At 39.5% G+C, this 24160-nt stretch overlaps 1 protein-coding gene across 3 annotated transcripts in view; it reads left to right on the top strand.

Moving 5' to 3' along the window:
• The window catches only part of plcb1l (phospholipase C beta 1-like), a 92648-nt gene that overhangs the window by 62214 nt on the left and 6274 nt on the right, over positions 1–24160 (top strand). For 2 of the 3 annotated variants that reach the window (XR_003840468.1, XM_029496381.1), the window contains exons 11-32: positions 952–1109; positions 2839–2921; positions 3207–3291; positions 6236–6410; positions 7834–7920; positions 8338–8408; positions 8590–8686; positions 9001–9085; positions 9440–9564; positions 9661–9815; positions 9926–10090; positions 10393–10492; positions 10788–10892; positions 11012–11127; positions 13130–13265; positions 13532–13585; positions 13913–14132; positions 15016–15184; positions 16045–16121; positions 16226–16315; positions 16427–16484; positions 16669–16755. Coding sequence is in view for 1 of the 3 variants with exons in the window: in XM_029496381.1 (XP_029352241.1) it covers positions 952–1109; positions 2839–2921; positions 3207–3291; positions 6236–6410; positions 7834–7920; positions 8338–8408; positions 8590–8686; positions 9001–9085; positions 9440–9564; positions 9661–9815; positions 9926–10090; positions 10393–10492; positions 10788–10892; positions 11012–11127; positions 13130–13265; positions 13532–13585; positions 13913–14132; positions 15016–15184; positions 16045–16121; positions 16226–16315; positions 16427–16484; positions 16669–16755 (2498 nt within the window). In the remaining 2 variants the exon portion in view is untranslated. Of the gene's footprint in view, positions 1–951; positions 1110–2838; positions 2922–3206; positions 3292–6235; positions 6411–7833; positions 7921–8337; positions 8409–8589; positions 8687–9000; positions 9086–9439; positions 9565–9660; positions 9816–9925; positions 10091–10392; positions 10493–10787; positions 10893–11011; positions 11128–13129; positions 13266–13531; positions 13586–13912; positions 14133–15015; positions 15185–16044; positions 16122–16225; positions 16316–16426; positions 16485–16668; positions 16756–24160 lie in introns of those variants that run through there. The other variant, XR_003840469.1, reaches the window with a different exon arrangement.

Here is a 24160-nt window from a genome sequence, read left to right as displayed (position 1 = left end):
CTTCCCTGCATTAGCTCTCAAAAGCTTATCCAATCAAGTCATGTCATGAGAACCAATTCATCGATATTCATGAGTTAAATATTTCTTTAGACTGGTAGTCACAGTAACTGGCTCCTGGCTGTGCGCAAGCATAGCAGACACAATACAGAGGCCATTTTCTCTTCAATGGATATTAGAATTCATCTATTCAAATCTATTCTGGTGGGAACTGGAGAGCATTGAATCTTTCAAGTGGATCAAATTTCTCCAGCGATGTGAAAAATGGAATTTCTGTTATAAACCAGCCTCATAGCCTGCGAAATGAAGAAATGAGGAAAACAAACAGGTTTTCACCCTTCATGCACACACTGCTTCATGGGAACGCATTGTGATTTTATAATAGGAGAGTAGGAATATTTGCAGAAATGCGTAATGTCCATTCAGTATTAATGATTAAAAACTTTACAAGAGCCCTATGTGATAATTAGGTTGACGCTTATGCACCGTATTCATTTCTACTGATGTGTTTCCACCCTTTTTATCAATGATAATTTAAATGTTTGGTGCAGTGTATAAGAAATTAACTCATTTGGTAAAGACAGTCTTTCACAAATGGTTTTTGAATGAGGGCTATCTATCACTTGGGGGGGGGGGCGCGGGGGTGAAATGAATGATTGCACCTGAAGTGACAACATGAATCAGACTCTTACACAGTTAACTTCATGTTGCAGGAAAGCATGCCGCTAATGTGAAGAGATAATTGCTTCACCAATGGTGACAGGGTGATGAGATTTGCTTGCCACAGATAACAGCTGCTGAATTGTTTTTTACTCCATGCCAGCAACTAATGTGGTTAATGAGTGCTTGAAGAGTGGGGGCACCTGCTTTGTAGACATACTGGTACTTTTGGGATCGAAATAACAATCATCTGCAGAGGTGTGTATGTGTTGTGTGCTTGTGTGTGGGGTGCAGCTGGTCAGCTTGCAGGGAACTCTTCAGTTGAGATGTACAAGCAGGTTCTCCTGTCAGGGTGTCGCTGCATTGAACTGGACTGCTGGAAGGGGCGCACCACAGAAGAAGAGCCTGTCATCACTCACGGCTTCACCATGACAACTGAAATCTCCTTCAAGGTAATAAAAGGAGAGCAGAGATATGGCGGGGGGCAGGAGAGAAGGAGCAAAGGCTGAAACATTCTTTCTAAAGATACATTTTGATGCCTTTGTCCACAGACACAGAGGGGGGTTCTGGATAAACAGACCTAATAGACAGATAATGTAATCCATGTGTTGTGCAAATAATCCTCTCAAATCATCAAATGTTGATTGGTGTATGTGACGGGCTAAAATCTGCATATCCTGTCTTTTATGTTTTGGCTTTACATTTTTCCATTTCTTGCTTGGATCTTTCTTTCCAGTAACTTCAATTTGATTCTGTTCTAAAAAAAAAATACAGTCACACTTGCATATGTAATCTTTTGGCAACAATCTCTAACGTGCAGGCTTGCGTCAAAATGCAAAAGCTTGTTAAAGATCTGCTCTTCGTCATCCTCTTGTCTTTATGAGGGACTGTTTTTGCAGAAACCTGTACAGTTTCATTCCTGCGTCTGCTTAACAATCAAAGCTACACCATGTTTCAACAGTTGATCGTTTTAAATTAGTAACAGTGAGATCAAATTGGGATGGATTACATGCATGGATTTTTTGATTTTATTTCCTTGTTTTGAATCCCTCATTCTTTGGAAGCGACAATGCCACTCCCAACAAAGCGTACAGTATAGAGAGCTAATTAATGAATGTTACTACTTAAATACTGACCATAAATGGAATAAAAAAGGTCTGGTTTCAGGAAAACAATTAGGATTTTAACTTTAATAGTATATTATGCGGGGGGGAAGAAATTCAGAACCAGAGAACCAACCCGAGTCACACTCTGAGGAATGGCCCCAAAGAGAAGTGCTGAGGGGAAATTAATTGTAGTGTCCAAAGATGAGAAGTGAGGAGTAAAAACTACTTTTATGGCAGGAAGAGGGTGTGAAAATCTCAGGGCAGAGGGGACAAAAAGTGAAAAAGTGATGGGTAGATTGATCGAGGAATACCACTATAAGATGAAGATCCTGATGGAATTAGTCTAAAGAGTGAAATGCAAAACTGGGTTAAAGAATTGTTAAAAGCAGAATGGAAGAAAGATGGTGAAGGTTGCATTACAGACAAAGATTTTTATTGGAGTGGATAACACACATGGTAACGAAGGCATTAACCGAGTTGATACCATTGTTAATGCCAGTGTAATTGACTTACACAATAAGTGGCCTGAAAATCAGATATCTGATTTCCAACACATCTCCACTGGAGTTGAGCAGTGACACCTACACATGGATCCATTTTTCATCTTTCAGGACACATTATTCTTAAATTTACCAACATGTTGACATTCAGAACAGCTAGACAACAATGATACTGCACTAAAAGATTATTCTTCCAGCACCGCTATCCGCAATAGAGCATAATCCAATGCAGCTGGAGGACAAGCTGGACTTGTAATGAATGTTCTTATCTTATCATTGCTGCTATTGCTTTCTCCCACAGTTAATGATTTCACCCTTTTTGGGCATATTCTCTGGGGGAGGCTTTCAAACATTCTAAGAAATGTAGGAAATCATAACATTGTGAATACAGATTATTCTGGAGAGTGTACAAGTTAAGGAGTATTTTGAAATACTCCCCTACAGCATATTGTAAGGAGCATTTGATTGCTCTTATAATAATTCAACAATAACATGACTTTGTTTCCTGTGTATGTGTTCGAGATCATTTATAGGGACATTTTCAATTAGCTTTCCTTTTCTGTTTATGTTTTTAGGAGGTAATTGAGGCCATCGCAGAATGTGCCTTCAAGACCTCACCCTTCCCCATTATCCTGTCTTTTGAGAACCACGTGGACTCGTAAGTCATCGTGTCGTGTCATGTGTGCAAAAGCTGCAGTGTGACTCCTGACCTCATTAATCCATATTTTCTGTCAATGGATGGTTTAATGTCAATGAGCCCAATCAGCCATTTTGTTTGTATCATCAATGTAAGCATCAATTGTAGGATGAGGATTCTCATTGGTGGGTTCGGCTTGTAATAGCTCCTATGGGGTTCTGAGGAGCAGCATTCATATTTAGTATGTATTGATATTTTGTTGAAAAAAATCACAATGGGTGTGTCTTTGTGTGTCATAACTCCCAGACCAAAGCAGCAAGCTAAGATGGCAGAGTACTGCCGGTCAATATTTGGAGATGCATTACTGACAGAAGCTCTGGAGAAACATCCTGTGAGTACATAAGATGTTTATACACACAATCCATGCATGCACATACACACGTGTGTTCAAATACACACTCTTGATTACATGCCCGCTTGCTTTCAGTGTCTTTCTGTCACACACGCATTCATGCCAAATAGCCAGCAGCACGGGATTCATCAGATATTATCGCACAGTTGAGTGCACCGGTGTCCTTGAACGATACAATGTGCACGTTACACATGCAAATTGTACAAGTGTGACACTCACACTTACTTGTGTACACACATATTGTGAAATACCTTCATTCATTTGATCACATACATTACTCTTTATCTTTTTATGTTCTCTATTTTTGTAGCTTTGTCACTTCTAGTAACTTATTGACATGCCCTGTAGCACCTGGTAAAATGTGTTGTCACTGTGTTTCCTCGTCCTGTCACTCCAGGCATACTCCTAAATGGCCTCCGTGACTTTATCTCACTTATTCACTCTCTCTACCCCTCTGTGGTGTTCACTCTTTTTTTCAATCACAGACACACACGCCTATGGCTGTCTATGGACCAACTTTTAATGATTCTTCCAACACTCTTTTTTTCCCACATCTCTGTTACCATGAGAGAGACTGCAAATGACAGACGTATAAGATCAAATGGAAATATTTTATACTATAATCTAAACTGGGCCTTTCTCTGCAGCCCTTTATCTGTCTTTCTTCTGTTGCCATGGTGACTAGGTAAAAGCTTGCTATGTCCCTTTGTGGCCAAACTCTTTATTCTTTTTATCCCAAAGGCTTTTTTTTTTTTTTTTGCGTGATGACGCAGACACTTATGTGACTTCTCCCTGTTGGTACTACACTACGGAACATCTAAAGTTCCCCAACAGTCAGATGAAGCATTATCTCACATACGCAGGGAGCTCCTCCAGCAGTGCCGCCTGCCAAAGACACAGTCTGCTGAGAATTACAGCATTCTGACTGGATTTGACATTGAAGCATTATCAGGGAGAAGCCCTTTGAATGGAGTTGGAGGGAAGGAGTAGGAAAAGAGATATAAGGAGAGAAGAGAGAAGTTAGAGGGAGAGACACAGAAAGAGAAAGTGCTCCTAAAGAATCTACAATCTACCACTGAGCATGTAATAACTGGAAAAGGTGAATGCAATGACAACCACTCCCCTCTGGCATTGTGTGTATACCATATCAAATGGGATATCAGCTCCACAAATCCATAGGGTCAGAGGCAGATTGGGTAGTATATCTGGATTGGTTTCATCTGAGCCCCGGGTGAGAATAAAGAGGATTATGGGTTCCTTAGAAGCTCAATCTCTTCCTGTGTTTCCACTCAACAAAACTGTCATTTATGTTTAATAAGAGAGACTGGCGACAGTGCTTTTATTTTTATTTTTTTCAATTAAAATGAGAACAGGCTGCTCCTTCCAAAAAAAAAAAAAAAAAATGGCTGAAATTACCTAAAAATTGTATTCGCTATGAACATGTTTTTGTTTGTTAGGGTTCTCTTCTCTGCATTCATTATGCTGCTCAAGGCCTATGACCAAAACATTTTCATTACAACTGCAGACAAAATATGAAATATGTTGAGAACTTTTTGTCGCAGTCTGTTAAGTGAGTGACTTTCAAGCTGTAGATGTGCCTGAATTGGAAAGATGAATTATACTCACATTCTGGTGAAAGGCAAGTGTGATTGAGAATAAAGTCAGCAGAGTAGGAGCCATAAGATGTTGGAACTGAAACAAGTATCTCCACAAATCGCTGTGCTTGCATTTAATTATAACCATGAAGCATCAATTTTGCTTTACCACTTGCATTATATCAGCATATTGTTAAGTACTCCTAATCTTTAGAGTAGTGGGAGTAAGGGTATCACAAGATGGAAATTAGGTACCTCTAAGCTAAGGGCAAGTATTTATATATTGTACTGCATTACTTTCGTCATCTTTAGTTTCATTTCACCAGGATTCAGACATTGATTAAAGTAAAGTCATTCCATTATTCCAATGAAGCAAATGAAAGGTTAGGGTGATTGGGGTGAATTTAATCCACAAAAAGAAATTCTAGGTGAAACTAGTTGTCTGCTGTGCTTTTGACTAGATTGAAGACCACAAGCCACATCCCTTGCTGAATGGATTTCCTTTAAGTAGAACTGTATCAGTGAGCCAAAGCAAATAGTATGTCTGATTTTTATTTTAGCATTTTCCATCAGCAGCAGTAGAAAGGTGCACTTGAATGTATGTGGCTGTTAGGAGACCTGATTATTGAATGGAATATTTTCTGTTGAGTTTGGTGTCAAGTTGAAGTTAAAAACCTTTTTACGTTTGGTTATGTTTATAGCTAGTAAAGTTGTTAAGGCCACAGTTGTGTGTTTTCAACTTTGCTGCTGAAATCTTGATAATGTATTATTAATACTCCTAAACACTGTGATCCAAAGCAGTGTACCCCATAAATAAATCAGAGATCTGCCTACTTCCAGCCAGCTCCCTTGAGAGGGTATGTGTTTGTGTTTGATGCTCATTTTGCCCCACAGAAGCTTTTTTTCTCTGTTAAAAGTGTAAACTTCGTTGTTGCATCAACACACTTTGTAATGCCCAGTGCTGATCCTTGTGGTCACTAACAAGCTCTACTGCAGAATCATGCGTTCCGAATTTTGAACAGAACAAGATTTTCTTTTGAAGTGCCATGAATTTGCATAGTAAATGACTCACTCCAGTAAACAAGTTCTGCAATTTCTTTCTGTAATTATCTCATTTGTCTCAAAATTATCATGAGGCTATAACGGAACAGTGTTTAGCCATGTAAGAATATACCTTTCTGCCCTTATTTTTATATTCTTCAGAAAAAGCAATCCGCCATTGAATAATTGAAAATATTTTCCAATGTGGCATGAGCCTGCTGACACATTCATTACCTTTCTATGGTTTTCATGACTGACCTGTTTCTATTATTCATCAACACATCAAGTTGGAGTCTGGTGTGCCACTTCCCAGTCCAATGGAGCTGATGGGGAAAATCTTAGTGAAGAACAAGAAGAAACACCACAAGATACACGGGAGCACCAAGAAAAAGCTGTCCGAGCAGGTCTCAAATACCTACAGTGATTCTTCCAGTGTGTGTGAGCCCTCCTCCCCAAGCGCAGGTACAGCCTTCCCTTAAACAAACACAAACACATACATTAACGTCGCACTACCAGAGCCATCGTGTTGGCTGAGTTATGATGCTTCAGAAGTTAAATGTAGTCTAACCATCTTGGTCCATCTGTGTTATGGATAGATACCTCCGTGCTGCCCAGAAACTGAACCACTGGAGCAAAACAGTTCTATTGTTTAACATTTATCATTTTCATGGCCCTCTACATCAGCTGAAGGTATTATTGGCTGTTGGATACTCTCCCAGTCAGGCATATACACTGCTACTCACTGGGGCATCTTAAACACGGGCCAGTAGTGTCCTTTAGTGTGTTGGTGTGTGTTCATGCTGCTCTCTATACATTATACTATGACTGTTGGGATCTTGTGTATCTCACACTTTATACATTTCATGTATTTTCCACTGTTGCCTCCTGGATTGAGTTTTTCTTTACCATTATTACCTCGGTGAAGTTCGCTACAAATACGTCCTGCATATGTGTGTTTGTGCTTATTCCTCCTCTTTACTATTTGTTTGATCGTTATATCATCCATCCATCCATTCTCTACCGCTTTTTCCGTTCAGTGTATCATTCATCTGTAATTTATAATTGGCCATGCAATCAGTTGCCTTCACTTTTCCTTGACTGCTGAGCAACAAGCTTCACACTTCCACTCATGCACACTGACCTCTGCTGGAGGAAAAAAAGAAACCAAAGTGTTTCCCTGTTGCATAACAGACATGTAAACCAGTCTGCACTAAGAATTTAGGTAGGTTTATCTGCGCTGACACATTTTGAGACATTCAGCAAGGAAATAGGTCTAATTACAAAGTCTGTGGCTCTCCAAAAAGACTAAAAAACTATTAATCAGATGCATTTATAATAACCTGGAAAATAATGTTCCAATGAAGCTTGTCCGCAACAAGATATTTAGAAATGTGGCCTTAATTTCTGCATTAGAATGCTCTTTTATTGATGAAGACAGCATTGTGTTTACCACAAATCATGAAGAAGAATGTAAATATCATCTATTAATTTGAAAATAAACATGTTGTTAATAGTAAATTAGATATAAATTTCTCCCATTAAAAAAATATAAGAGGTTTAGTAGTTTTTGCAGCCATCTAATATGGATTTTTTGGGGTTGTACTGTATACTATTTAGGGAAACTTTACCATGCATATCAACAATAGGCATTTGAAAAGAGGACATGACTCTTCGGATCAATGTGGGTGATCTTTAAAGCCGCAGAAAGCTTTTTATTGTAATTTGTCATCTGATAATTTGTGGTTATGAAGCATCTTGTGGCGTTTAAAAGTGCTCCTTCTAAGTAATAAATGACATACTACACTGCACAATGGTGCATTAGCAACTTCAAACAAAGTGTTATCATGTTCATACAGTAGTTTGACCTTGGATTGTTTTTGTACAGGCTCGACCAAAGAGGAGGCGGCTGACTCCTCACAGCCCTCTGAGGGTGCTGAGCTCAGCCTGAGGCCGCACGGCAGGAAGTCTATAGGTAAGTCACACATAGTACATGACCTGAGACTCAGGCAATGATTTACTTCAGCTCCCATTAGGCACAGAAGCCATAGTTCAGTTTGGCTATTACGATGTGTACATTCATTTCCTTAGTCAGTCTGAGCTCAGATTCAATGAGTAATCTATTGTAGATCTCTCATTATGCTGGTGCGGAGGCTGTGTCAGCTCCACCAAAGCCATGTTAAAATTCATTTCCTCTGTGCACTCAGCTGTCAGGGGGACTCTTGTTTGTGTCATTGCTTTAAATGATGCTAGACAAAGACTTGGTTAAAGGCCATTAGCTTTAAAACTAGTTGACAGAAAGTTTGTGCTTGTGGAAATGCCAATTCAGTTAACCCACATTTAATTTTGTCTCATGTACTGTGATTGGATGTGACCGAATCTTTGACTTCAGGTGAGGTGGAGGCAGAAAGCGATGATGAAGATGACGATGATGATGACTGTAAAAAAGGTTTAACGGATGAGGTGCGTATCTCACAAGTGATGTTCAGCAATGACTTCACAGCTCTCAAGCTTAGTGTTATGTTTACTAATGCTGCCACCTAGTGTACATATTTGAAATGGCTTCTTAAAAGTTCTTCCGTTGTTTTCCAGGAAGTTGTAACGTGCTGATCTGCATTCACGGTGTGTGTGTTTATATGTACAGGGTACAGCAAGCAGTGAGGCATTTGCCACTGAGGAAATGTCCAACCTGGTCATCTACATCCAGCCAGTCAAGTTTAACAGCTTTGAGGCTTCCAAAAGTACGTAAAAACAAAGACAGTTTACTTTGAATAGTCCATTATGAGGCACCCACCATCTGGAAAAGTGTCAGTTTGTTAGTGGGTGATTAGTTATCCAAAGATATTAAAAATAAGCAAGATTATATGAGTTTCATAAATAATGTGCTTACTGTGTTATAGCATGAGTGATTTCTGTTATGAGAAAGCTTTGGAATTAGCTGTTCATCAGCTCAGTTATAGACTTAAAACAGTGATCTATATTAATGCTTTCAATCGACCCAGTGACAGTGACCGTTTGAAAGTTCTGGTCAATATGTCCCTAATTTTACCCACAGAGATCAGTCGCAGCTACCAGATGTCATCTTTCGTAGAGACCAAAGCTTTGGAGCAACTGACCAAATCTCCCGTAGAGTTTGTGGAGTATCCTTATCAGTTTTACTCACACCGCATTTAATACAGCTCACAATCTGATTTGGCTTTACAATTATTCAGTTTCTGTTCTTTCAGTAATTCTAATCCCTGTGGAAATGACGGTAAACGCAGCATCATTATGATCTTTTTGGCTTGGCTTCAATGGCTCCTCTTGTAGAGTGGAAGTAACAAGAAGTCAGTGAGATCTCTATTTGTGGTCTAAAATCAGTGATTTTTATTTGGACGCTATGATACACAGATGATCTTGTGTGAGCAGTAAACAGCAGCAGTAATGGTGCAGTAGCACCACTTGCATTTTTTTGATGCAGGTCAAGTCGCTTCCTCTTTAACACACGTTTTCAGATACAACAAGCTGCAGCTCAGTAGGATCTACCCTAAAGGCACTCGAGTGGATTCATCCAACTACAACCCTCAGCTCTTCTGGAATGCCGGCTGTCAGCTGGTTGCTCTTAATTTCCAAACCATTGGTTAGGAAAGACTTTTTTCTTTTGTGTAAATCTTTTATTCCGTACAAACACTTTTGGGACCAGTATTTCATTGTATGTATTTGTGCCCCATCATAGATTTGTCCATGCAGCTGAATCTGGGAATGTATGAGTACAATGGGAAATGCGGCTACAGACTCAAACCAGAGTTTATGAGACGGCCAGACAAACACTTTGACCCTTTTACTGAGAGTACAGTGGATGGGATAGTAGCCAATACACTATCTGTGAAGGTGTGTGTTTGTTTTGGTCTTTTAGTGTTTGCTTTGCTTTGTCTATATTTTTTAGTATATTTTTCTTTCTTTCTTTCCCTCTTGCTATCTTACGTACTCCTTCCTTCCAGATTATCTCAGGCCAGTTCCTGTCAGATAAGAAAGTCGGCACGTACGTGGAGATGGACATGATTGGCTTACCAGTGGACACCAAGAGGAAAGCCTTCAAGACCAAGACCTCTCAGGGCAACGCCATCAACCCTGTCTGGGAAGAGGAAGCCATTGTTTTCAAAAAGGTGAGCAAAACGTGATCACATTTTGATTTAAAAAATTCACATTTATGAAAACAAAGGTTTGGTCAACTTTATCAGCCACATATGCCTAGTTTTCTGTTTATCTCATACATCATACAAAGTGCAGGAGAATACAAGCACAGTTGAGATGGCAAATGGTTTAATAATAAATATATGAAATTGTGTAAATATTTATACAAAATTGCAGCTACAATTTCTTTGACAATCTAAAGTAATAACCGCTTATTTGAGTCAAAATGTATATTCTAGTTAATCACGTAAGTCTGTCCTATACATTTCCTCAGGTTGTCCTGCCCACACTTGCCTCATTAAGGATAGCCGTGTTTGAAGAGGGTGGGAAGTTCATCGGCCACCGTATCATTCCTGTATCAGCTATCCGTCCAGGTGCATTTAGTTTTGATACTCCCTCCATCTTTATCTATTGCCATTTTAAAAATGATTTAGAGAATACTGATGAAATATGGAAAAGCAAAAATAAATTAGTTTTCAAACCATTATATATTCAGGTACATGCCAGTATACTAATGGAAAATGTTTAATTCTCTTATTAATTAACTAAAAGGATGAAACGATTACATACGCTATAGTTGATGAACTATTTGGATACTTTGCTGCCATTTTAATCTTCAAAATTGTTATCTGTACTGATAAAGGTTATATTCTTATTCCAACACTGCAGGTTATCACTACATCAGCCTAAGGAATGAGAAGAACCAGTCTCTGATGCTGCCTGCTCTTTTTGTATATGTAGAAGTGAAGGATTATGTCCCAGACACATTTGCAGGTAAGTCAGGTGAACATGTTTGAACCAAAAAACATAATGTCTCGCACAGACAACTGTGTAAGTTCAAGGCTGTGTTGAGTGTTACAAAAAGGTTGCTCTTCTCTCTCCCTGTTCCTCAGACGTTATTGAAGCCTTGTCCAATCCTATCCGTTATGTCAACCTGATGGAACAGAGAGCCAATCAGCTGGCAGCTCTCACTTTGGAAGAGGGAGGAGAGGAAGAAGGTGACAAAGAGGTGTGTAATTATGCCACTTCCTCCATTATGCATACAGACCTGTCCATGTGTTCATGTGTAAAAAGCTTTGTGTTGCTAAACAGTTGCTGATTGAGTTGAGTGGTCCTTTGGCCAGCTGCCTGCTCCTCTCAAATTCCAAACATATGGTGGGGAATATGATAAGATGCAGAGAGAAGTAGAGTGCCTTTCTGTGATAGCACTGCAAAATACTTGAAAACCCACAGCCATGGGCCAGCAACACTGCAGTGGATTAAGAGCCGCAGCTTGTTTCAAACACAGATCCCTGTAGATATTATCAGCACACTTTAGTCTAAGCCATGGTAAATGTAAGCTTATCACAGCAGCACACTGATTGCTGGCCTGTTTTTATAAGCCACCTGTAAACTATCGTATCTGCACAGCTCCTGCAAGCAATGAAAGTAAGTGACATAAAGGAATGTGTCACATACATCTTTCAGGAGATGAAGGAAACCAAAACAAAGGTAAACAGGTGGTCAAGAAATTGACTTAATTTTGCCTGGTGGCCATCACAGCTGTAGCTGAATACTAATGCCACTTTGTGTGTTCTGGTTATGTAAATAGGCAACAGCTTGCTGACACATTAGCTATATTCATTTTAAATGGTGGTTATACCTCACTGTTAAGATACAGCTTGCTGTGCTGTTCCCACTTCATCAAAAAACATTCAACAGAGATTTATGTCTGTGTCTGATACTAAGCTTAAAAACGCATTTTTAACTGCTGACTAACTTCACTCTACTCAGGAAATATCCCAACTTTATGAATCCAAACTAAAGTTGGCAGCGACCTTTTAGTTTGGAACAGGTTTCATTAGGAACACATCCTAAATGCCAAGCAGCTCAGAGGCTTTTAACAAGTCATGGCTGCTTTAGAGGACATGACCTTCTGCTTTGTTCCAAGTGACATCCAAGGAGAGACTGCACTGCAGACATCTCAAGCTAATGGGCCGTCTCCATTACAGTAATAGCAGCAGAAACTAAATTTGTTAACTGGAAATAGGGCTTTAAGGGTAAAGTAGCTGCCTTGTTAAATGGTGTTTGTCAGTTTAAATGGACTTGATGGAGAAGTACAAGTAATTGAGCTCTAGTGCAACATGTTATGATATCCAAGGAGAAATGTGAACAATTTTTAAGACTGAAGTCGGGATAGCATTTGGGTGAGAGGCAAGGCAGGACACAGGGTTATCTGAGGTTATTAGAAAAGGCTACTGGGAAGAAGTGCTGTTCCTGTGGGGCTCCTTTTATCTGATTTGCCAGCTGATACGATTTCCCACCGAGAGCTGTTTCATGCTGTGACCATGGAAACAGTTACCATAAGAGGTTGATCACAGACAGGCAGAGCTCAGTGTGGGGAGATGAATGTGGAGAGAGCAGGAGAGGAAAGGAGGAGATTGTGGTTAGCGTGACTAGAAGAGAGATTATTTTAAATTACATTAACCTTTCAGAGATAGGGGAATATAGTTTGAGATTCAGCCCAGCCTAAGGGACATACAGGTCTGCTGGGCCTCCACACAGCAAGCGATGCTGAGAGTGGGTTACCAAAAATATGTCTACAAACTGTCAGGCAGGACACAGGTACAGCCAAAAAGAAAACAGATACCATCCTTCTAGGAGGTATTTGTTCATCAGAGAGAAAAAAAGTCTTTAGTGAATGTATTTTTAAAATTAGTTTTAGATGCTGTGTGACATTGTGAGAAAAGATACCCGGAGAAGTTTAAGCAACAAAAAAAGGAGAAGGAAAATTGGAATAGCCAATTTTAAAGCGGCTAAAGTGTGCTGGATGGCTGTGTGTGTCTGTGTGTTTGGCCACCACCACTTTGATAAATGCTCTGTCCATTTTATTTCACTTCACTTTAATTGGAAAACTGTCCTCATGTAAACTACAGTGCTCATTTGTTTGTGTATGTTGGTCTACACTAAATACCTTTGTGCACTGACAAGTTTGAGTGATCCAAATGTTGACTCTTTCATTTAATGAACAGGTGGAGGCAGGAAGTGATGGTCCCTCAGAATCTAAGGTGGACCAGAGGGTGACACTGCCTGCAGAGAATGGATTGAGCCACACGCCTATTATCACCCCAAAACCTCCTTCACTGGTCGGCCAGACTCAGTCTGCAGGTATGGTTAAAGATGAGAAATACAAGTAAAATATTGTTAGCCTGGTTTAAAAATGAAATTGATCTTAACAGAAAATATACATTTCCATGCATCATAAATTGATAAACTCTTGGATGGATACATCGTCTGTTCATATGAATCTTATTTTTCCTCAAAAACAATTCATTTATTTATATCAGCAAAAAATGAAGAAACTGTCTCTGAACTGTTGGGATAATTTGTGTTTTGCTGTAAAAATGAATTTGTGAACTTGTCTTTGATAACAGGCTCACTAAAGCCCTCAGTAAAGACTGAAGATATCATTCAGAGTGTTCTCACCGGTAAGATGTTTCCAAAACTCAACATTTGCATTTGCTCTTACTCTCAATCCCTTTGTGGGACATTAATGCCACTCTATTTGACTTCCACTTGCACAGACTGAATTTGTTTGTCTTGTAGAAGATATTAAGAGGAATAATTTTAAGTATAATTGTGTGGGGTTTTTAGAAATTGACTGAATCTCTCATAACCCAATATGTAGAAATGTTTAGTAAATTAGACACTCTCAGTATTGGGCTTTTTTTTTTTTTTTTTTTAACACAGTTGTTTTCACTTCACTATTTGCTTATTTTTGCCCTGGTTGTGGCTCTTTATCTGTTTTTCTTCAGAACTAGAAGCTCAGTCACTGGAAGAGTTGAAGCAGCAGAAAGGCTTTGTTCGGGAACAGAGGAAGCAGTACAAAGAGATGAAGGAGCTGGTTCGGAAACACCACCGCAAGACCAGCGAGCTGATCAAGGAGCACACAGCTCGTGTCTCCGAGCTGCAGAGCCAGCATCAGCGCCGGCGCTCTGCCTTGCAAAAGAGCCACAAACGAGACGGTAAGAAAAGGTATGTAGCCCTCCTGTTCTCCTTTTCAAACTGTTGTTATATTGGGTGGCCTTCATATCTCTCTTCTTTGAAGTTTTCATATTTGCTTTGTCCTCAAAGGAAAGCACAGCAATGTGAAACAGAGCTGTTGGTTAATGTGGATACAGTATTACAATGAGACACCTCCAGCAAAGCTTCAGCAAGCAGTGAACATTTTCACTGCAGAGTAAAAAGTTTTGACATTACCAAAGTGCCAGGCCTTCTATAAAAGCCCTTACAAGAATAAAACATTTTTTTAACTCCACGAACCAGAAAAGATTCAGCTTTAAGCCAAGTAACATTTAATACAATTTAATAATCATAACATTTAGACCTAGCTCATGGCTTGCACTCGTACTGTACTGGGTTGTAAAAAAAGATGATCTCCTCATTGTCTCCGTCTGAAAATTCTTCTCACTCTGTCTGTGTGTAGCCTACAGTTTAAACAACCTAACTGTCTTGGGATCATTAAAAGTCATCCTGGGAAATACAGTGAATTAACATTTGAATTAGAAATAGCACACAGCATCACAAATTACCTCATGCTGCATCTTGCTAATATACAAATAGGGCATATCAATATTCCTACCACATTCCTGTTATTCTTTTTTCACATTGGCACATCAAATAAAATCAAATGCATGCTGTACTTCACAGAAACAAACACTTCATGATGGAACCCACCCTGATCAGTAAGACGAAATCCTGAGTTATGTAGAAAGTAAGAATGAGTTGGTAAAGCTTCCTACAAACCTCAGAGTTTGTAGGAAGCCCTACAAGAGGCCCTTGCTCTAATTAATGAGCAAGGGCCTCTCTACTGACGACGAGGCAACTTTCTTGACTTTGTTTGCATGTACTTTTCCAGCCGGTCTGAGCCCTCTCTGTCAACGCTGGACCAGGAGCTGTGTGAGCTTGATCAGGAATGCAATCAGAGGCTCGCAGAGCTAAAGGAACAGCAACAGCAACAGCTCCTCATGCTTCGCCAGGAGCAGTATTACAGCGAAAAGTACCAGAAACGAGAACACATCAAACAGGTCCTCACAGACACACAAACAAATACACACATGCAGTGGGGTTCAAAAGCCTGACACCACTTTCCCATAATGCATGTAGATTTGAGGGCAGCTGGTATGGCTGGTGTAACAGCATCAAATCGGTCTCATAATGTTAGTTTTCACAACAACAACAACAACAACAACAACAATCTAAGCCGTTCCCCAGAGGTCCAGTAATTATTGTTATGTACATACTGCATATATATGGAGAGAGGACTTACAGCCTCTGATTTCATGTCATCTCTGTACTTCTGTGATGGCTTTATTTCATCCTTGTCTTTAAAGAACTTGTGTCCTTTTTACATTCTTGTAGAGAAACAGATTGTTCGTTCACCTTCACTTTCCCAGAGCTCAGAATACCAGTCAGGGTTCCCATGCAAACAGTACACCTGGACACGCACACACACATATGGACGCTTGCCCCAACTTGTATTGGACTTGATAAAGGTCTGACTCTTGCCTACTGTCCCAAAGCGAGGCTAATGCAGATTAACCATATCAAGCAAATGAATAAGTAAATAAACCCCAGGTCAACTCCAACTAGAATATTATAGCCATCATTCTGCTGCCTCTGCACTTGCTCTGTTGTGGAAAATAAATGTGTTATGCTCCAGTACACCTGTGCAGTGAGCATAGCTGAGTTGTCTAAAAGGTTTATTCAAGCAAAAGACAAAAAACATAATGGAGACGATGATGGATGCAATTTTACTGGGATCAGAATATAAACAAAACTAGCTTGAGTTAAAGAGAAATATTAACTAAAGTAATCTGAAATCAAAGTGCTTCATACATTATTTTGTTATGTCAGAGTTTGACTCATTCTTTGTCTCTTTCTCTAGCTGGTTGAAAAACTGACCACTATAGCAGAAGAGTGCCAGAGTTCCCAGATAAAAAAGCTCCGAGACATTTGTGAAAAGTGAGGCTGCATTCAGGAGGCACACACATTCACAAATTCCCATGATGTTTTCAAAATCTTTCTTAAACATTCATAATCCTCCCTCTTTGCTTACCTGTCTGCAGAGAGAAGAAAGATCTTAAGAAGAAAATGGACAAGAAAAGGCAAGAGAAAATCAATGAAGCCAAAGCAAAGGACAAGAACGTGACAGAGGAGTAAGTTTCTGTGTAATATGATATGACCACTAGATGTCACTGAATGCTAACGATTTGGTTGTGTGACAGGTCTCTCAGTCTGACTGTTGATTCTGAAAATTCTCTTAACAGAGAGAAGCTAGAGATAAACAGGTCATTTGTCAATGAGGTGGTGCAGTTCATCAAACGGGTAAGAGAAGACATGGCCATGATGTGATAAAGAACTTGTAGTAATGGTTACTAATAAAGTGTTGCTAAATTCAAGCTCATACAGTTTATTGTATTCAATCAAATTTCACTATCTATACACCAGATCAATGACTTGAAAATTCTGTGTGTTGTGCACATTTTTGTATGTGTTTGTGTGATTGCAGCTGGAAGACGCACAGAGTAAAAGACAGGAGAGACTACTGGAGAAGCACAAGGACATTCGTCAGCAAATCTTGGATGAAAGGCCAAAGGTAAGGCGCATAGACTTTTTTAAATTTTTTTTATTTATTTTATTTATTTATTTATTTTTTTTCATTTCTTCACAAGTTGCTAGTCTGTTGCATGACAACATCCACCATCAGGGTGTTGGGGGTGTTGAGGCATGGGCGGCTTTTGGAGTTGGTGGATGTGCAAAAAGTAAATTCCCAAAATACATATCCAGCAGAAAATGTTTTCAAAGATAATTTAAATAGAACTATACAAATAGCTGTAGTAGATCTTTGTATTTTATGAATTGACTGTTAGTTGGTGTGATTTGAAACAGATCAGGGGGTCAGTATTTAGCTCTTTTCATTGATGCTTTTTGGCTGATTGTTTCTTTGATAAAGAATGATGACAGAGGTTCAATGCGTCCTAAATACAATTATCTAGCAAAACCACAGCTCTTAATGTGAAATACTGATTTTAACCACTGGGTGGTGAGCTGGACCAGGTTTAGTCAGATGCTGCAGTGTCTAGCACTTTGGTGCAAAGATGTAAGATGAACATCACTGACGAAAAGGCAATTGGTGGGGACTTTGGACTTTTGAATGTGGACTGTTATATATATATATATATATATATATATGTGCGTGCGTGTGTCTGTGGATTGCTGTGTTGGTCAATAAAACAACAGCAGAATATTTTTCCCCTTTCAATGGTTTTATTATTGTGGCATTGTGGCATCAGGATCTGTCAGCCCAGGTTTAAATGCCAGTTCCTGCTGTAGTTGATGTGGTTGCCTACAGTACAAACAGTGATATATGAGTTGTTGGTTTGTTTACCAGTTGTACCACCAATTGCTTTGTAACATACACCTCCTTTGCTCTTGCTGCATCCTGCACTGAAGTTTATCTAATGCCATTATAGCACTCAGCTACACGCTATATATACACAGGTTTACTGTGATGTGAACGCATAGGCATACTTGTGGCAGTTTTGGTGTGTTTGCTTCCCTTCTATGAGTTGCACGGTTCCAAACCTTGTCATTGTGATTTCTGTCGTGGCTGATACCTGCCAAGCATGTATGAATTACCACAAATATATTTATTGTTTTTTGTTTAGCGACAACAAGGGCTCCGGTGTGGTTGGATTGCTGGAATCTAGAAGTAATTAGTAAAGCATGAGATACAGCATCATACTGTAACAGGTACAGCAGATTGCGCAGTATAGTGAGATTACACCTCTGTCGGAGTGCTTGGATTTAGCCCCACCTGTCAATGCGTCCTTGAGCAAGATCCTATAAATGTGATAGAGTGAAAGGAAAAGAATGTCATCCTTTTGCACCATTAATAAGGTGTATCAAATCAAATGGACATCTTCCATCTAACATAAATGTCTGGAGTAAAACCCCACAGAACCAAGTTTGAAATATAAACTCATCACTAATTATGGACAAGTAGTTTGTCATGTCTATATTATAAATATAATATTTACTACTAATGCATCTTTTATCTATATTTTAGGTTACATTAAGGTTACAACAAGGTACCAGTATAATCAAGGTAACAATTGCTGTGATCCTCCTATAAATGATTTACTTATATTGTCAAATGTAAATTTTTAAAAACATAAATCTGAAGTTCTCTGTTGGAGACACTTTCATAACCAGCCACTCTCAAAATGACAGCTCCTGCAGCACCTTATAGGTCAGCAGATCATGAGGAGTGCTACTGAATATGCAGGAAATTTTACTGGAAAATCAGATATGTTGCATCAAGCTATATCTATTGAGCCAGTATAAGTTGAAGCATAAGAGTTTCAAAATAAAGCAAAAATCTGAGGTGTGAAGTTAGAAATTGATGTGATCACAAGACCACTGGTCCACTTCACATCTTTGCATGGGTAGAGGCTCCAAGTTAAATCAGCTACAAGTAGCATAACACACCCAGATGTATGACTGAATTGTCATTGGTCAAGTAGCATTTTGGATTAAGTAGGTTTCTGTTTTGGAAGAGGAAGATAATCAATAAAAGAGAGAGAGAGAGAGAGAGAGAGAGAGAATACTTCAACGGCTGCATCTATCTGATTCTTTTCATTTTTAACTGTTAATCGTTATGATCTAACAATGCTGCATTGATGGAGCAAAAACGCTTTAAGGTGTCTGGTCTCTTTCTTCATCATATTCAATGATTTTTTGAACATTCTCACAATATATCTCACAGCAATGATAACAAAGCAGCACAGTCTTTTCATGTTGTGAGTTACAGATGGTATAACTTTTCCAATCAACCTTTTTGATTGCGCCTGTTCTTGTCCAGCCTGATTTCTTGTTTCACTTAGCTTGTACTCTGTTCACCACTTTGCTTCCTCTCCTTGGATGCTATTTTCTGTTAAAAGCACCAGAGGGGACTTAGTTAGCTAGAGACTGCAGCATGACTGAACCTTGACACAATAACTAACTATATCAATGCCATTATAGTGATTTTCTAATTTAACCACTAGCAGCACTGTTGGCACAATCAATATGGCAAACAATAATGAAAGGATTGTCAATATAAGTAATGTCTGTACTCATATGCCTCTGTGAATTCAGTCAGTTTTGGTTACATTCATCTGTTAAAAGTTTCCAGCTCTGCTTAATAATATGTGAAAATGTGTTGAGTAAGTCACTGGACCAAGAACTGGCCCAATAAGCAGGTCACCGTAAAATATTTATCTATTAATGAGGTGAATATGACCGAGGTCAATTCACCACAGCTCCACAAAATTATATTTAAGGCACAGCAGAGTATTGTTGACCACCTCTACTAGTTGGTGAATTACTTCTCAGGAGATTCCTATTTTAAGTCCTTGGATGAATGTATTCAACCAAAAATAGAGGGAAATGTAAAGATATAAACCTAAAATTCCAACTGGGACGAATGGTTATGGTCATTAATAACCAGAGCAGTACAAATATTAAAATACTTCTGTTGTGTGTTTGTGTTGAATGTGTACAAAAGGCTTTTTGAATTAGAGACAGAAAGATACAACATACTTTCTCTCTCATGTAGTTCTGACCCAGTTTCTCCTCTGGTCTCAGAGCAGCCACTAATGGACAGCTATAACCATCCCTGGTGGAGACCCTGAGAGCTGCACAACCCACTAAAATGGTAGTTGTGTGTATAAATGTGTGTACTCACATGCACATCATTAACCAATGTAACCTAAAAACTAACCGCTATATCTCTGTCATGAGAGAAGAAAAGGGTTAGGGTTAGGTTAACTACCACTCAGTTCAAACCTTAACTGGGACAATTTAAAAAAAAAATAAATAAACATGTGAAAGGCAGTTTTTTTTACTCTAGCTTTAATGATAACCTATAACTTTTGTAAGATCCTGAAATCCTGGCTGAAGTTGCGGTGGTGGTTCCATGCTAAAATGAAAGAAAAGTGAGAGAAGAAGGAAGATGTAGTGTCATGACTCCCAGCATGGTCACTCAGGTGCCACTGTCCTGCTAATAATCCAATCAAAATGCCCCTCAGGAGTCAGCAGTGCCCAGCATGAAGCCACAGTGTTTCAACACACCTACAGATGCTATATCCTGTCATGTTGCTTTTTCTCATCTTTTCTCATAGCACGTGGGTCAAGTTCACATTGACATATGTCCACCTTATTATTAACGGATTAAGTTGGCATGATCTTCATGTTACTTGCGAAAGGAAGTTAAAGCCTCACTCGTAACTCAACAAGGACGAGCACTGGATTTTTCACTTCATGGCTGAAGCTTCAGAGTTTTAGCTTTTTCATTCAAGGGTGTTGAGGGTAACACCACTTGCATGTCCTGCCAACTGAGATTGAGTGAGCTGTTTAAAGGGGCTGTTTAAAACCTTTTCTTAACACAACCTTTCTAAAGTCACACTGGAGGCAGAATATTTTATAAAATAGGAGTAAGGATGACTTTGTACCAGTGTGGTCTGTTCATGCTTTGGTAAATGGAGATCCAGAGAAACAGAATCCAGGCTCTTAGAAGGTTTTGTTCTTGGGCAGGCTATGTTGTAATTCATCTGTACTAATCATCCCCTTCACACATTTCTTTGGCCGCGAAAGGGATATGAAATAGTAATAAGGCAATGTGTTTCACAACAGTGTGTGTTGGTGTATGTGTGTGAAGATTGAATGTGCGTTATTGCGAAGGTGATGTCCTGATTCTTTTTTATTTAAAAGAAATGGAGAAAAAAGATCTAGCGGTGTCTCCCCATTGTGCAAGCCTTGAATCAACACGCAGAGCCACGCATATATGCGCACACACTCTCATTTGTTCAACAAGCAGGAGTCCTGTGCAGTCGTCATGGAAACTTGGGTCCCCAACTCAGCCCCTCCCCACCGCTCATATCCTCCTCTATCCTTCATGAGTCTCTGCAATCTGTTAATTTGGAACTAAGTCCTTATTACGCAATCCCAGGGACAGCTACTGGAGGTGCAGGACAGGAATACATGGGGAGGGAGGGACGAAGAGAGGGGGAGCAAACAGGTCGGAGGAGACATGAAGGTCTGGAGTTGGAGAGGAAGAGAGAGCAAGTACAGTGCCTCCTCCTCCTTCCTTCTTTCTCTTCCTATGTCCCTCTCTCTCCTTGGCTGATGCATGCTTGGCCACTATGTTCCAGGATCACAGACTTTGATCTGCATCATTTCTACCTGGTGTGTTTGCATCAATAATGCACTTGTGCCCATACATACATACATGTGCACACACGCACACACAAAACATACACTACACTAACATAGAACACTACTTGCAAACCAGGGACAGTGAAGTGAAATCCACTGTGTTTGTGTGAGTGTGCATATGTGTTGCATGCTTGGTTACTCTGCTCTATTACGCTAGCTGCTATTTTAGATCAGTGCACGATGTTCATTATGTATGCCCACATGTGCTAACGAAGCTCTCCAGGGTTATGTTCTGTCTGAGGAATATTCACTACTCAATTCCTGTGGGAAACTGTGCTCTCTACAGTATGTTTTAAGTTTTATGGCTAAACCCTTTATTTATCAAAGGAGGAAGTAAAGAAGAGGTTGCAGCACTTGATAATGTGCTGAAGTGGCTGTCAAAATAGAGGGAGAGGGTGATAGGACGTGTATGTTTTTGTGTCCATACAATAATTACATTGTGTACTCTATCACAGTGAGAGAACTTCAGTATGTAGCCATTGCTTCAAGCTTTATAGCAGTAGGGCATTTTCAGTTTAAAGCTTCATTAGTCAATGTTTTTATACTAACAATAGATCAAATTCCAACATTTAAGGTGAAAAAATTTTTGCGAAAAAATAATCATCCAACTCCTCTGCTCTACAAAGCATTTGCCAGCTCATTATTTTGTTTACTGCTTTTGGTTCGCTCATCATCTGTGTTTATAGACGGCAGGATCCTGTTTTCAGATAAGCCCGCTGTACACTATCTGGCTAGCAACAAGCAAACCAACCATAAATTCATCAGATTTCCAGAAACACAAATCAAACGAATGCCCCCGTTGCTCAGTATTTGCTGGGTATGTAAATAATCATCTGTTTGCTAACACACCTACCTTAGCAACTTGGTAAGGTGATATTATGTCAGTGTGCTATCTACAGCCACAGAAGCTGCACTGACCTCAATTAAGCCCAAATTTGAACAAAAAATATACAACAGGCACAAACAGTAATTGTTGACCTATCTTGTTGTCAGTTATCTATTTCATTTCATGATCAATATAAGGGTCGGAAAATATTAAAAACTCAGTGACAGCCACAGAATTGCCCACTTTAAGTACCATGAGAAACTACTGGATGTCTGGAGTCAGCACTTACAGGCAGCAAAAGGAAAAAAGGCCAAAAACATATATTTGGTGGCCACAGAGTGTTCTACTCCGGATTACTGGTCTTGGTCTTGGTCTCCTTTGACCTCCTTCTCTTCCTACAATTTGCCTTTAAGCAGCAATCTTTGCCAACTATAAAGCCAACTACTTTATAGTGGTCTTACCATGAGATCTGCAAAAAGTTACAAGTTTTGAGTTGCTGTGACACCTGTCCTGAAATTATGCTTATCTTTATGCTATTATACCAGTGGATCAAAGTGTACAGCATTTAGTGAAGATTTGTTGGTTACACAGAAATGGTAATTGAATCAATAAATGGGTTCGTATTCAGAGTGTTTGGTTGGTTCTGATAGTAGGATTCAGTTTTCAAGCCACTCTGTGAAAGGTAGCATTTGGCATGCACATCTGTTTCACAGCTAAGATTCCCTTTGAATCAATCCTTTTAGGGGAAACATTCATTACTGTACGTGCATGGTAGAGGTATGCAGGAGTGTTCTTTAAATGCCTGAACCTGAATTTCTTGGAATAATCCAAGAAAAACTCCTGAGGATGAATTATGAGAAGACTCATGAAAGGGCACAGACACACACGCACACACACACAGTAGATGGAAAAGATGTCTTGAGTAGCAGCTGCTTTCGTCTCTCTTTCATTCCCTTCAGTATGTTGTTCTTACTCTTGAATTGGGCAGCATTGTAGTTATGACCAATACAATGCAAAAAATGAAAGAAAGTGTTACCTTCCTACGCTCTCTCTCTCTCAGACACACTTTTTCACATACATCGGCACAATTCATATGCCTTGCACGGCAAACTGCCTTTTTGTGTAATGCTGGCAGGTGGTGACCCCATCTCATTTCTTGGACATGGGATCTTAGGTTGAGCCTAATTGGGCTCTTTTTGGATATACATATCTCAAGGTCAGGACACACATCTCGCAGGCCCTGTGATGGGTTTGACCTGTGTCACAGCTTCTCTGGAATGGTGTGAAAATAAGCAGAAACTGCCAAAACAGAAAAGAATAGACTGTGTTGTACATGTAAGGCAAAGCACCTATAGCATAGCAACTTACTTTAGATGAGGTGCTGTGTGATTTTTTTTTTTTAATTTTTTTTTTGGCGGGGGGGGGATGGGTATGCTGCAGCAGGCGTTATGTCACAGCTCAAAGCAAAGAATTAATTTGGCTCTTTGGAGGCCTTCTCCGCTTCCCTCGATAGCTTCTCAAAACGAGGACAGCTGGTGAAGAAGGTCACTGACTGCTGTATTTTAAGAAAGGCATGTGTGTGCATGTGTACATGTGAGTGTGCATCTGCGTGCGCGTGTGTGTATGTTTGAGTCAGTGAGTGAATGTTGGTTTGTTGTCAGATGACAGGTCTTCAGAGATGAGAGTCAGTATTAAAGCTGGCAGGATAACTACTGCTGCTGGTTGATGTCCAAACAGAAACTGGACCACACACACATCCCTTATTGTATTATTGTATAGACACATTGTATATAAAAAGCAGGCCTCATTACATTTTGATGTTGTGATGACTTTTAATATCTCAAGTCTGAATTTAGTTAAATCTAATTTAGCTTAAGAAAAAAAATAACTAAACTTATCTCCACAAGCTGTACTCCTC

The sequence above is a fragment of the Echeneis naucrates genome, chromosome 24 (assembly GCF_900963305.1).
Source record: "Echeneis naucrates chromosome 24, fEcheNa1.1, whole genome shotgun sequence".
NCBI classification, from domain to species: Eukaryota; Metazoa; Chordata; class Actinopteri; order Carangiformes; family Echeneidae; genus Echeneis; species Echeneis naucrates.
This window is presented reverse-complemented; position numbering and strand designations above follow the sequence as displayed.